This window comes from Notothenia rossii, assembly GCF_949606895.1.
Source record: "Notothenia rossii genome assembly, chromosome: 2".
NCBI classification, from domain to species: domain Eukaryota; kingdom Metazoa; phylum Chordata; class Actinopteri; order Perciformes; family Nototheniidae; genus Notothenia; species Notothenia rossii.
Window position 1 is genome coordinate 18,935,949 of NC_136904.1, and position 14,496 is coordinate 18,950,444.

The window sequence follows — 14,496 nt, forward strand, 5'->3', positions numbered from 1 at the left end:
TTCTGTATAGCTCTCTGTTAACATTTCAAAAAGCAGTATTATTTGACTGAACAGCAATGTCTTCCAGTATGAAGTGTTTACCGTCCTAATTTAGTTTATGTTTTTTTTATATTTAGTAAATCATTAAAATGATATTTTACAGAACATCATTGACTTTTAAGAGTGATGGAAACTGACATTTTAATTTATTTTATAAAACCTATACCACAAAACCATTTCAGAATTTCTACACCAGCATACATATCAGCCTGACAGAAAAAAGTGAGGTTAGTGCCGCCATGTGGTGATATTTTGATAACAGTGTGGCGCATGTCTGATCACTTATTGTTAAGACCTGGCTCAAAAGGCCACAACAAAGAGGAGACACACCATAACGGTTTAACAAAGGATGTTTATTAAAGAAAGTAGTTCAAATTAGCCAAATTAATTAAGTGTAAAACAAATGAAGCATGAGGTGTGGATGTCAGTGGTATCAGTACTGTAAATGCAGGGTGCGGATTGCATGGACAGGTATGAGTTTGAGAGTGTTGAAGTGCACAAAGTGAAGCAAGTAAGAAAACTCATAACATACTCAACCAAAAACCGAGGATCCTGTAGGGGAAATAAGAGGGGAGCAGAGGCTTTAAATAGCTGCAGGGCACCAGATCCAGGTGCCAGCACAGCCACACCCTCAGATGAACCCACAAGGGGAATCACACGTATAAAATGCGTCAGTTAAGGGATTTATACAGTGAATGCATTCAGTAAAGCTAAACATGAACAGAAATGACCAAACTGTTTTTTCTATTTAAATTAAAACTTGAAATGTTGATGAATCTGTAGAATAATGTCATGGACTTACAATATACGTTGGTTAAATGTGTTGATTTGTACTAAAGTATAAACCTCACCTTTTGTGAACTGGACAATCAGACAAAGACTTAATAAACATTATCGCACCATTGTTTGTTGTATACAAATTGCAGATAAACTGTACTGTTATCGAAAACCATTGCAGGGTAAAATGTGATACTCCTGATTGACGATAAACTCTTGAAAATAACAGGTTGCAGGTCTTTAATAAGGTCACTGAATCTCCTCAACTTATGCAAAAAATACGAAGTTTTGGAGGAATACATATTCATTAACATCATTTAAAAGCACTTTTTTATTGTGATACCAATTTCATAATTTGTCTGAAAGTATAATATTTAAACTGTACTGGTAAATGCTTATATTTGACCATGTATGTCTTTTGGGTGTGCATGTATTTTTATATATACGTTTTTACTTTTATATGTAGGTCTGGGTGAAACTAAAAACAGCAACAGTGCATCATCGAATTGAGAGCACAATAACTGTGACTGTACTAGCGGCAGATCAGGTTAAGAAACATGTATGCACAAACAATATTATCCTAATGTTAGTTTTTTGGTTTAAAGGGAGATGATTACAGCTGTTGTGCTGTTGATGGACCACAATGCATTTCGACTGCAACGCTCTGATTTCTATGGATGTGTGAAGCAGAGAACAACGCAGGAAGTAAATGAATACCTTCTTCAAAGTAAAACAATAATTTGTTTCAACAAGAAGAGCTGGACAACACATCTCAGTGGACTAAATTAACAGAATAGGTCAAAAGTTTAACTCGTTATACATTTTACAAATATGGCAACTTTTACAGGCCTGTAGTTTTTGGGTGAAAGAAATGTGATGCTATAGCAAATTCCCTCAAAAATATTATGCAATCTTTTTTTAACACATCGCAGCCTTACGGGACTCAACACATAGTTAAAGGTAATTTCGTCAAGAAGAACAATCCTCCTGCAAAATAATGATTGTAGGCCATCTTGAAACTGTGAGAAATGTGCCTGACTAAAACATTTAGCCTACTATAATTCAACCTTCATATATACAGTCTATGAATTCAACACATAAATACAACTTCAAACTAATTATAATTTCCAGTAAGCAACATAGAATACGACTAAATGTAAAGGTATTGCTAATAGTGGCACAGTAGCCTATGTATGGTGCAAAATAAAAGTTTCTTTTTAATTTCTTGCCTATATTTATGAAGATTGTGTTTTATTGGGAAGGATGGCGGCCGGATGTACGGTAACCGTTCCTGGTAGCAGCCGGTTAGCTTACTGTCGGTACTGATTTTAGAGCTTCGCAGAAACGTAGCATCTCCTACGAGATGGCAGACAGAAATCACTTCTCCGAGTTTCTTTAATATGCTTCCTGTTGGGGGGAAAAGAGGACCACCGGACCTGTCTCAAAATGACCACCGGCTTCAGCTCCTGCTCCTGCCGGTTCGCAGATTATTTTGTGATCTGCGGACTCGACACCGAAAGCGGGCTGGAACCCGACGAACTGTCCGGTAAGCACATTAGCCATCACAGGGGTTGATGCTGTAGCGTATAAGACTGGAAAGAAGGGGTGTTATAACGTCATGTCACTGTTATTATTCAGCCGTTACTGTATCGTAACGTTGTTTGGTGTTCCCGTAACATGGTATATGTTGTTAACATTAACACACAGCGGACATCACGGCAGGCCTAGCCCCTCTCCTCTCAGCCTGTTCCTCTCGATGAGGATTACTGCCTTGTTGTGTCTCTTTAACGCACTGACATGAATATTAATTCAATTCAAAGGTTTTCGATAAATTCCCTCATGGTTTTTACTCTATATACCAAAAGGGTTTGAGGTTGGTTCTGCGCACGAATACATATTTAATTTGACACATCTCACAGTTAATTCAGACATTAGTGTTCGTTGATGGTATAATGTCGATATAATGTTATTACAACCGAGGATGTTGTCACGGTGGCTTGAGTTATGGGTGCATTCATTTGACATCTTGCTTTAATGTGACATACTTGTAGCCTACGCTGATAGTTTAGATGGTCCTGATAATAAATATGTATATTACTTGATTATGCCTTTCAGGGTTGAGGTTATATACATGCGTTATTACACAACAATACCAGGCGAACCAAACATATACAAAAAAGGGTTTAGACCTGAGGGTCAACAAATGTCCTTAAACTAAAATGTACCATATCCCCCATCGACCCCTGACATCCTCAGCATCGACCACAGATCCATGTCGTGTACTGTATGCAACCATCCTCTTCAAGTAACCCCTCAGAGGACACACCCTTTCCTTTACAAACAATTATAGTAATAGCGTTAACATGTAATACTAGTACAATGGTCTGTGACACATCTGGTTCCTGTTTGATTCTGAGACTGTGACTTGTTTTTATCTTTTCAAATCCAAAATGAGCATGTCTTTGATTGAAAGAGAGGATTTGAAAATATATGTGCATGTGAAACTGTGTAACAACAACACACGCTTTTCTTTGCTATATTAGTCGTCAGCTGACTTTTCAAATACAGAATACATTATTGTTAGAGATTATATCATACTGTGGTATATTCCTTTTATTATTTCTGGGTTCACTTTGGGCACATTTTTTAATGTATTTTTGAGTGACTAGCTAATGGGTTAGGGTGGCGAGCAGTGACAGCTGACAGAAGGCACATGACAGGATATGGTACCATAACTGCACATTTCATCTAAAAAACCAGGCCTAACAAAGACATGCACATCCATTCTGTTTTGGCACAAAACCTGTCCATCCAAATCTTGTTTGCTAATGATTGCTTTGTTATTAAGTCTATTTTTGGACGCCAGGAAGAATAGCTGCTGCAGGGCTGTAGCTAATAGGGTTGAAGATATTCAAAGTATTATAATATACAGATATAAGACATTAACATTATAGGCTGAGAAAACAGCATTTTCTATAATTTCTTGAAATGACAACAACAATACACAATTATTGAAATATATGTAGCTTGTGGATTGGTTTGTTATTACAGCTCTTCTGTCATTTTTAAATGTGTATAAATATCTGTCTAAGATATTGACGCCTTTAGATTAAATGAAACATGAAAGCCGCTTACTAGAGCCAGAGTTTTGTTTTTCTGTTGTGAGCTACTAACATGTCTCTGTGGTTAAGGACCGGATCTGGATGTAGATATGAAAGGCTCCTTTTCATATACCATGGTTCTTTCTTACAGGTGATTAAACACTAATCAAATATAGTCATGAATATTATATTCCTGAGAACAGATCACCCTAAATATATACACTCTTTGTTTACAACACAATAATGAATAGAGAAGACTCTGTTTTCTCTATTCTGTGTTCTCTTTTGTTTTTGTGATTTATTGACTGTGACTCAGCAGGTAGTCAGAGGCCATTTGTTTCCTTGAAAGAAAGTTATTTTCTCCTCAAAGCAATAACTTCATATACTCAACCCTTTCTCTTGCTATGTTTTGACTTCCGTTAATTGAAGTTCCTTTTTACAAGTTGAGTTCAAATGTACTTCAAATTGAAAGTGCTATCCGAAGATGTTCAAGAGAGTAAATGTATATAAAAATGTCTGACAAACAACACTTGGTTTAGATTACAACCATAGTAGCAAAATGAGGAAGGCTCTCTGACACTAAAATGCGTGAACACCATGTTACTTTTTTACACCAACACAGGTCTTTGTATATTTTTTATCTTAAATCTACCCTTAAGATTGGGTGATCAGGGTTTTTTGAGATCTCTGACTAGACAAAACCGTCACCGGCTGACAGCTTGCACAGAACGAGACTTTGTGGTCAAACTTTATTGAAGCTGTTCTACTTACTGCATGTTGCTGTTGTTTTCTGTAGATAAGAGGTTAGGGGTTTGCCCTTGTAGACTTTCAGTTTTAGTCGACGAGAGGAAATAGTGTGGAAATTCCATTGTTACAGGTTTCAGCTAAATGTCCGCTGTGGTATACCAAGAACTTCTAGGAATATGTCTTGGTAGTTAAGGCAAATGCGGGGAAACTCTGCAAACAAACCTGTAAAATTACAAAAGGTTTGTCAACAAATTCAAGTGCAAATGTTACCAAGAGTAGATGTTTTTTCAAAAATACTTTAAACTATGCCCTTAAAAAAATAAATGTAAGGCTAACTAGTAAGGATAGTCACTTGGCAGCCTTACTCACTAAGTAATAATACTAATCAATGAACATAGGACTAGATTTGATTAAATTATAATACGCCCAATGATTACAGCACCTTTTATTATTTTGTATATATTTAAAGTTACCTTGCCCCGAAATGTACTGACAAAACTGTTGCTAGATTACTTCAAATTAAATCAAACACTCTGGTGGTTTTCTCAAGTGAAGTTGCAGAACCTAGGTATGTTCCTCTTTTTAATAAGATGCAATCATTATTCATGTACAGTGACACACAAAGAAAGGACAAAACTTCCTTTAATAAGCACAGTGTTTGGCAGGAGGACCTGATTAGCATATGTATGACCCTGAGCTTCACAGGGGACACTGGAAACAGAGGCAGCTGAGGGACATAAGTACACTCGCACACAGGCTCCGCTTATTCAAATGCTAAATATCCTTTTGAATTTCCCAGGCCGCCTCTCTCTCCCAATCCTACTCAGCAAACAAATGGGGATGAATGGCTCCACATGAAAGCTGGCTTTAAATGCATAATGTTGCCCTTCATATTTCCACTCAGTTGCTTACTTATGGTTCTGTTAAAGGTCTCCTGTCAGTGTTTTTGAAATCTGCCTGATCATTTAACATTAGGGACATTTTGAATGCAATTTGAGGATTCATTACTCCAAACGGCTTAGAGGCCGCAGTGTACCTTGCTAGTCATAATCAAAAATAATACAAACTTAGAAGTGGACCGTTTTTATGCATGTGTGGAGAAAACTGACAATACAATCTGCAGAATAAGTCCAGTTACTTTAAGACATCATATAAATCTATAATCTTTTTTTTATTATTAGTTGAAGACCTGTGTTTCTGTGTTAAGTAACATTTAGGATATCATTAAAAGAAGTGGGAAATGGGAACAGAGTGGAATCTGTCATGGTTGTCAGTCACTAGCTTGGATGGTTTACTTTCTTCCCCGTCACGGTGTAGTAATTAAACCTGCACATTCCTGTTCAAAAGGCTGTTTCTCTGTAGTCCGATCCTCTGGCTGCCAACAGATGTTTCCCGAGCTGAATTTCCAGGCTGTCATCATGTTACATCAAAGCAGCATCCGTTCAAGATGTCTCATCGTCTGTGTTTGAAATTCTCTTTATCTTCATTTTCTTTCACAAGTTAATGATAAAAGGCGCAATTGGTATTATTTGTATTACTATATTTACATGTCTACAAACATTATGGATGGTAACAGAATTAAAACAGCGTTAGAAGATGTTAAATAGTAGTTATTGAGAAGTTTGGTCATTGCTGTTTTTTTCTAACAGCAGACTTTGTAACGTGTCAAAGTAGGAAAAACAAATTAGCTTTTTAATTGTTTTTGTTTGTTTGTCTATGGATGTAGCAACAAACTGCTGTAGTTACAATGATCAACAACCTAAAATGTTCTAGTTGAAATGATAAAAACACTTTGTAGCCATTAGTATCGATATCAGAGACCTGTTCTGACCTTGTTATTATACATCCAGGGTTTTGACTGACTGTTTTAACAATATCAATTACAATGTTTGCAGGCTCATTAGATATGTTGCTACACTAAACAGATATTGCAGCATCATTTGTTGGTAGAATTGTTCATTTGCTAAGGTAATAGTAAGCAAATCAACATATATAATAGTAAAAAATAATTAGTACATGCGATTGACCTTATCCATACCTCAATGTTGTCAGCTAGGAGTTTTGTTGCAGTTTCTTTGGCAAGATAATAATCTTCCACATTTGGTATCATTTGAGTGTCCGAATGAGTAAGATACTATAAATATAATAAGTGGGGTTTCCAGGTCCAGCGCAATTAAAGGAATTCCTTCCATTTTGATATCTTTGACAGTTACCTAACCACATGTTTGCCCTTAAGCTAGACAAGAAACAGGAAGCTGGTCTTTTGGCAGCCAGCCTGTAAGTGGTGTTAGCCACTCATTTAAATGAAGAAAGACAGCGTTGCCAGTGTGCCAGTTTCAGTAAATTAAAGTGCCAGTTTTGAAACCTTTCCAAGTGACCAAGTGAAACCTTACCAAGTGATACAAAAGTCCTAGAAAAACTACTATATTGTCTCTGTTGGGAGTACAAGCTGTAAAGGCTGGGAGTTTAAGCTGAGAGTGAGTTATCATGTCCTGTCAGTGCCTGGTCCTCTGGGTGAATAAGTGTCGAGGTTTCTGCTGCTGAGCTGTTTTGAAGCATTAGCAGGGTCTTCAGCGAATTCAGTGAAGTTGAGTTGTGCTTGAGTATATATGTTCTAGTCAGAGAAGTACATCCCTTCATGTCTGAGCCTAGTGGACCCTGCTACAGTAGGTGTGAGGGTGTATGAGTACAGGAGGGGTGCAGAGCTGTGGGTGGTCCCTGGCTGACAGGAACAAGGAAAACGGAGAGGAGCCAGAACTCAGTGACGCCGTCCTCCCACCACTACCGGTCCACACATGGCATCACAGTCCACTGGAACATATGACAAATCAAGAAATTGTAGAGTTTATTGGTGATCATTTTGAATAGCGTGTTTCGGTAGTTAGCTTTTAATTAGCTCTAATTTGCAGGTAAAGTTTGAAAGAATGAACACCTGTGTAGCCCACTTCACCTGAGCATGGTCACAGGAGCAGGGAAAGGCAGCTCACTGTGATAGGGTCATCCCATGTGAGAGCATATGTTATTTATTTGTCCTACTATAGTATGAGTAAACATGTAAAAGTAGAGGTATAGGGATAACACTACTGTGGATTATCATTTGTTTTACTCTGCCATTACATTTTTCATTTTTACATTGGATGTTTACATTTCAGTTTTTGTTTTGATTTGACCATTTTCCATTTCAGGAGTTTTCATTCCTATTTTACAAATTCATTTCTACATCAGATTTTCCTTTTATTATTTCTTTTTCTTATCCTTTCCTTATGGTTGCTGTTGTAGCAAAAAACTGGAAAAGTCCCCTTAGAATATCCCAACCGTTATGCTCCAAAAAGAAACATGGGATTCTCACAATCAACAACTTGCATGTGTTAATGCAGAGGCCTGAAAGAATGATGCGTCATACATATGGTGTTTAAAAACGAATTCTGGAGCCATTACAGTGGTATACAAATGGCAAAGAAGTGATAAGGAGTGGACAATCTTTTCCCTGTTGCTACTAATCTTAATAATCTCACAATCCTGTGGTGGTGGACATTTATATCCCGGGCCTAATGTCTACCCTGTGGGCAGTACAATACAAAAGTAACCAACAGATCAAACCACTCAATCCTTAACACCCTACTTCAAAAAGGATTCGCAGTAAATCCTCTCCAAGATTAAACACAAGTGCTTTGTTCAAACAAATGCAGACAATTACAGCAATCATTAGGAAAGAGAGTTGAGTGAGTCATCATTTCTTGCATCTCTGTGTTTAACCATTAAGTCGTTTTAAGTGCAATGGAAATGTCTTTACCTCACCCTTACTACATAGGTTACACGGCTCTAAGAGCAGCTTTACTTTAAAGCTAATGTTGCTTTGAATAAATATATGTTTCTGCCGGCAGAACTGTTTCATTGGTGCTTGGGGAAATGCCATGCAAGAAGAGGAAACAGCAGAAAGCATTGCCTGGTTACATAAAGGATGTTTTTAATGTAAAAAGTGAGATAATCTGACTCAGCTCCAGGGCTAGACAGTCAAGAGCAGCCAATCACTCAGCAAACCTTATGGCTGTCAAGTGATGGGATACACACGCTTGAACAATTTGCCGCACATTAAGATGTTTATTCCACATGTGATTAAAAAAGGGAACATATTGAAAATGTATTTAAATGTGAAAGAATGTCTCGTGCTCTACATGCCACCTTATAAATCATTGCATTACATACTATTTAGCTGACACTTTTATCCACAGTGACTTGAATAGTATCTAAAGACCAACACAAAGAACGCGTTGGATTCTCAATAATTTCCATCACCCTGTAGCACTCCGAATTCATTCCTACTGAAGAAATGAATCCTAAAAGATTATATTAGATTTATTTAAAGGCTCAGTAAATCCTGAAAATGGCTCAAAACTGCCTGCCAACTAATGACTTCAGCCTTGGCTTTACTTTGTGTTAATTAGCAATGTTGGCATGCTAACAGCTGGTAAACCAAGATGGCGAACCTGCCAAACATTATAGCTGTCAAGCATTAGCATGATAGAACCGTCAGTGTGGGCATGTTAGCGAGCTGACGTTTAGCATTTCGCTCAAAGGAGCCCTGCGCAGTGTCACAGAGCTGCACGCATGGCTGCTTACTCTCTGTGGAGAGATATGATCCACATCAGAGCAATATGGATTTGAATGATCTCCAGATGAGAGGAAACTACAACACAGAACACTGTATCTCTGAATCATAAGCCACCTGAAAGGGACACGCTAACGTCCTGTGGCTGTGTGCTGCTTGTTCTCAGACAGCTGTTGGGATGTGGTCACACAAACTGAGAAGTGATGCGCTGCCCATCTAGGACCAGGCTTTTAATCATATTTTTGTTTTATTTGTTGTGTAGCTTTATGCCAGTATATAGAGGCTACTAAATTCAGAGATGGGGCCAGAGGAAATTTGGCGGGGGCAAATGAAGGTAACCCTCCCACCACACACACTCCTCCCCTGCTAAACCTGAGCTCAGCTTTAACCCTTCAACCTTGTTTTTTTTTTTTACTCAGCAGCCCCTTTTTTGTTACTTCAAATTCTGAGTTTCACAATTATTTTCTGCACAGGTGTGGGGACCCTCCCTTTCTATGTTGCGCTCTCTGTTTTCTCTCCTCCTGATTTTGACCCTCCCCTCCTCCCTCACGCCCCCCAGCAGCAGCTGAACAATGAGCTGATGTTTGACTATCCCCGCTTCTGTTTTTCTCACACACACTCAAATCCAGTGCTGCCTGCGCTGGCAATGCTTGGTCAGTGTTTACTCTCCCCCCACACTCTGAATGACTTTTCAGTACTGCCTTGGTGTGTGCATCACTTCTGCTTAATTCTGGGTTCAAATCAGCTCAAGTTGTGCTTTCTGTGATTGATTATTTTGTGTGTTCCTTTGTATTGCCATTAAAGCTGTCAGGAAGCATGAGATCCACAAATTCAATGATATATTTTGGATTATTATTTTTGCTTCCTTGTTATTTATTTGATTGTGTTAACTCTCTAGAGCAGGATGCAAATGACAGCTTTATATGATGCAATCTTCCTCTCAAAACAAATATGCTGACTTGCTCTTTTCTCTGTAGATGCGCCTGGCACTATAAACCTGCTTCTGATCAGATTGTTCTTTCTGCTCCTCTATCTGCATCTGGAAACCTGTGCTAACTGTTTTTTCTCTTTTTTTGTTGCCGTCTCTCTGTTTTGTTTTATTTGCAGGTGAGAATTTTGAGCAGAGTCCATTACGAAGAACCTTTAAATCCAAAGTCCTAGCACATTATCCAGAAAATGTCGAGTGGAATCCATTTGACCAGGACGCTGTCGGCATGGTATGATCTCTTAACAGTTTTAACATTGTATTATTATATTTGGAGAATAAAAGCATGGGGTAAACGGTTTGTCTGGCTCTGTCCTGTCTCTATAAAACATTGGCAAATTTCCTTTTGAATCCAGCTCTGTTATTATCGATTTAACTCAAACAGAAAGGGGCAAAACAAGATTACCCAAAAATGCTATTCCTTTAAAGTGGACCTATTATGCAAAATCCACTCTTTCCTGTCTTTCATACATAAACATGTGTCCCCTCTGTGTAAAGAGATTCTGAACGTTTGAGGAAAAAAGATTCTCTCTTTTTGTCCTGATCCATTTATATAAAAACCTGTCTGAAAATGATCTGATCAGATTTAGGCCACTTTATGATGTCATAACGATTTTTTTGGCTTATGTAACCATTAGCCAATAACAAACCAAGGTAACCCCCCCCCCACACACACACCTTATCATCTGAATCTCTAAGGTGATCATTTTTAACCAAATATCTCTCAGAGGGGCGTGGGGAGTGGCTCCTTATTTTCATCTAAAGTAAAAGACAGAGAATCAGCACTTTTGAAACAGGGCTGAAACAGAGGGGTTTATGGGATGCTGCAATGATCTGTTTGGTATTTGGAGCCAAACACTTCAGAGACATGTTTTGTATATAACTGAGACCTACAATATATTGATGAAAAACAGTATAATAGGGGACCTTTAAGTAAGAAAACAGAATCATGTGAAATAGGTTGTGATGTTTTCTGATATCCCCTCTCTTTTCCCAACATCCTGCTGCCTTCCTTGTCCGTCCTCTCGCAGCTCTGTATGCCAAAGGGTCTGGCGTTCAGGACGCAGGTTGATTGCCGGGAGCCTCAGTTCCACTCCTACATCATCACCAGAGAGGACGGCTCTCGGACCTATGGCTTCGCCCTCACCTTCTTCGAGGAGGTGACCAGTAAGCAGATCTGCAGTGCAATGCAGACTCTTTACCACATGCACAACGCAGAGCAGTACGACATCTTACACACTCCCACCTCCCCACCGGGCCTCGAGGAGCTGCGGCGCCCTCACATCTCCCAGACTCGCCCCGTGCTCCACGCGGCGCCCGCCATCTCCCGCCTGCAGCGCTTCAACTCGTATGACATCAGTCGCGACACGCTGTATGTGTCGAAGTGCATCTGCCTGATCACACCCATGGCCTTCCCTCAGGCCTGCAGGAAGGTGCTGAAGCAGCTCCACCAGGCGGTCTCCTCCCCTCTGCCCCCGCCCCTCCCTCTTGATAGTTTCATCTACAACATCCTCTACGAGGTGCCCCTGCCACCCTCCGGGCGCTCCCTCAAGTTCTCAGGCGTTTACGGGCCCATTGTTTGCCAGAGGCCGAGCACCTCTGAGCTGCCACTCTTTGACTTTCCCATCGGTGAAGTGATACATCTGCTGGGGGTGGAGAACGTTCTCCAGTTGTTCACCTGTGCCCTGCTCGAGATGCAGATACTGCTCTACTCACAGCGTAAGTCCCTGCTACTGTTGCACTCAATGTTTTCATGGAGCCTTTAGCATCCTGTCCCATTAGGATGCATTGATTACAGGTACCTATTGCATACTGATCACATTACAACATTATTTAAACAAATACATAGACAAGCTGTCAGGGTTACATCCTGTATGGAAACAATTAAATAACTCTATACATGTTTTCTGAAGAGCTGGAAGCAAGGAAAATCCTGCATTATCTGTAACAGCTGTTGTGAGGTCATGTGATCCTGTTGGTGGGGGCAGTCTCAGGAGATATGTCTGTAGCTGGGAGACATATCATTGTCCTGGCATGAGCATAGAGATGATCTGGGGATCTGGTGGTACGGTGATACGGTGGTGTAGCTGCAAGGCCTCCGTCCCTGTTAATACATTTTGGAGGGATGAATTAAAAAAAAAAAAATTGTAATAAAGATAATTTGTGCTGAAAAGCCAACCTTCCGACATGCACTTTAGACTATTTTATTAAAGCCCTGAGGATAAACTAGCAGACAGTTTTGTTAATGCATGCAACTTGAAGTTTGTTGCTTAATTCCCCAGGGGTTAATAGAAGCACCATTACCAAACGAAGTCTTCAGGGGCAAAAACATAAACATATTTGGCTGCTGAGCTCCTTATGCAACATCAAACTTTCCATGGTCTGTTTCACTTTGAGTCCTACACCTAGAAAATAAATGCAGTCAAAAGAACATGTCACTCCTTGAGATTTTAGAGTTTGAATATGTCTGGGTGGTCGTATAGGAACAAAAGCCATGCCCTTAAGACAAGGACACATGTTTGATATTCATGGGGGTGGAACTGTTATCCAAGACATTACATAACCTGTTGAGTGTTTCCATTAAAGTGATGCAGTGAGTGGGAGTAGCGGCCTGTGTAAATGTCGGCCCCCCCTCACCCATCACCGGCAGCTCCTTCTGCCAGGACTCGCTTGTGAAGTGTGTGTCTGTGTGTGAGGTTCATCTGCCCTGCATATTTGAGCTGGGAAACTATAATCAAATCAAAATCGAATCAACATTTATTATAGCCCCAAATCACAAGAAAGGCCACAAAGAGCTGTACAAAGCAAACAAAAGCAAAATGCAATTATAAAAACAATTATAAAAACATTATACATCAACATATATACAGACTTCTTTTGGGTGATGATGTGCGATCTATCCAAAATAAACAGAAAGAGTCTGACGTTTAGATACTACATTTTTAACAGAGCTTTTGGATGAAAAGGGTTAAAAAAACAACCCTTTGGCTTTCCACAATGCAGACAGCTCCATCCTTAATTGCTCTGTAAAGATTGAATTAATCCAAGCCATCCTTCGCTGAGCAGAATAGTATTTTAGACACCATCGAAAGACTGTGTGTGTGTGTGTGTGAGTGTGTGTGTATGAGAAACTCATAAGGATGCCCTTGGTCTAGTGTGGTGATTGGATCCATTACAATGGCAAGGCAAATGGTTTACAAAACGCCAGGGGCCGGGGTGGGGGGGGGGGTGAGCTCTTAGGGGGGACCAAAGCTGTGGAGTTGCTAGGTAACCCGGAGATAGGGAGGTTGGCAGTGATGCAGGATGATTATTATTGGTTGGATGTGACATCATGCCTTTTTTCCCCCGTGAGGCTGATCACTGCAGAACGTGTGAAACGTGTTGTGTAGAGTTAAGCCCTGGCAATCTTCCTGTGAGAAGAAATAAGGGGCTGTTCGAGAAAGACTCTACTTGTTAAACCCACACACACACACAGACACGCACCCACACACACGCACGCACGCACGCACACGCACACACACACACGCACGCCCGCCCGCACGCACGCACACGCACACGCACACGCAAACACACACTCGAAGGAAAGGGGTGCTTTGCAAATAATGCGACCACTGTGTAGTGTATTATGTGCTAAAAATAGCACTGTAATTCACATTTCTTATTAAGGTTTATTATGTAACTTTTCCTAATTAAATGTCTAAAAAAAGACTAGGAGTATGTTATATACTTTGTAGAGTTGTGTGCATGTATTTTATATTATACAAAATATTTCCAGAAATGTATAATTGAGATATAATCATCATAGTTTTATTCAAGGCATATTTCTTTAGATTTCCTGTTAATGGCGTCACATTCCCTTTGCGCGCATGCGTCAGTGTTGTAGACATAAATTGACTTTTATGAGCCTCATTTTTAAGATCTTGGTCTGTTTAAAGAATATATATTTTTAACTTATTAAGGATTTGGTCATTGGTAATCTGAATCTTAATTAACGGGAGAAACATAGCAGTGGCTCGGCTCTCAACCCGTTGTCCACAGAACAGATGGCAGAGAAACACTGGTTTTTCAAATGAAGCTTGTTTATTCTGTTTGATCAGTTTAGTCACTGTGTTGGCTTGTTTTGGAGAGTTTGAGTCCTCTGGGGATACTTCTGCTATGTTCCCTCCTGAATGATTAACAATGAAAGAATCCTCCCAGGGAAAAACTGACTGCAATGACTATAATAGTTGTTAAAAAAA

General features: G+C 39.6%; 1 protein-coding gene across 3 annotated transcripts in view; it reads left to right on the forward strand.

Annotated features, from left to right (window-relative positions):
* The first annotated feature begins 2,118 nt into the window (after positions 1 to 2,118).
* dennd5a (DENN/MADD domain containing 5A) overlaps positions 2,119 to 14,496 on the forward strand; it is a 30,975-nt gene continuing 18,597 nt past the window's right edge. The window contains exons 1-4 of one of the 3 annotated variants that reach the window (XM_079662714.1): positions 2,120 to 2,362; positions 9,536 to 9,607; positions 10,381 to 10,490; positions 11,290 to 11,977. In XM_079662714.1, coding sequence (XP_079518840.1) covers positions 2,263 to 2,362; positions 9,536 to 9,607; positions 10,381 to 10,490; positions 11,290 to 11,977 — 970 coding nt within the window. In that variant the 5' untranslated portion in view covers positions 2,120 to 2,262. Of the gene's footprint in view, positions 2,363 to 9,535; positions 9,608 to 10,380; positions 10,491 to 11,289; positions 11,978 to 14,496 lie in introns of all 3 variants that reach the window. The other 2 variants (XM_079662713.1, XM_079662715.1) reach the window with 2 other exon arrangements.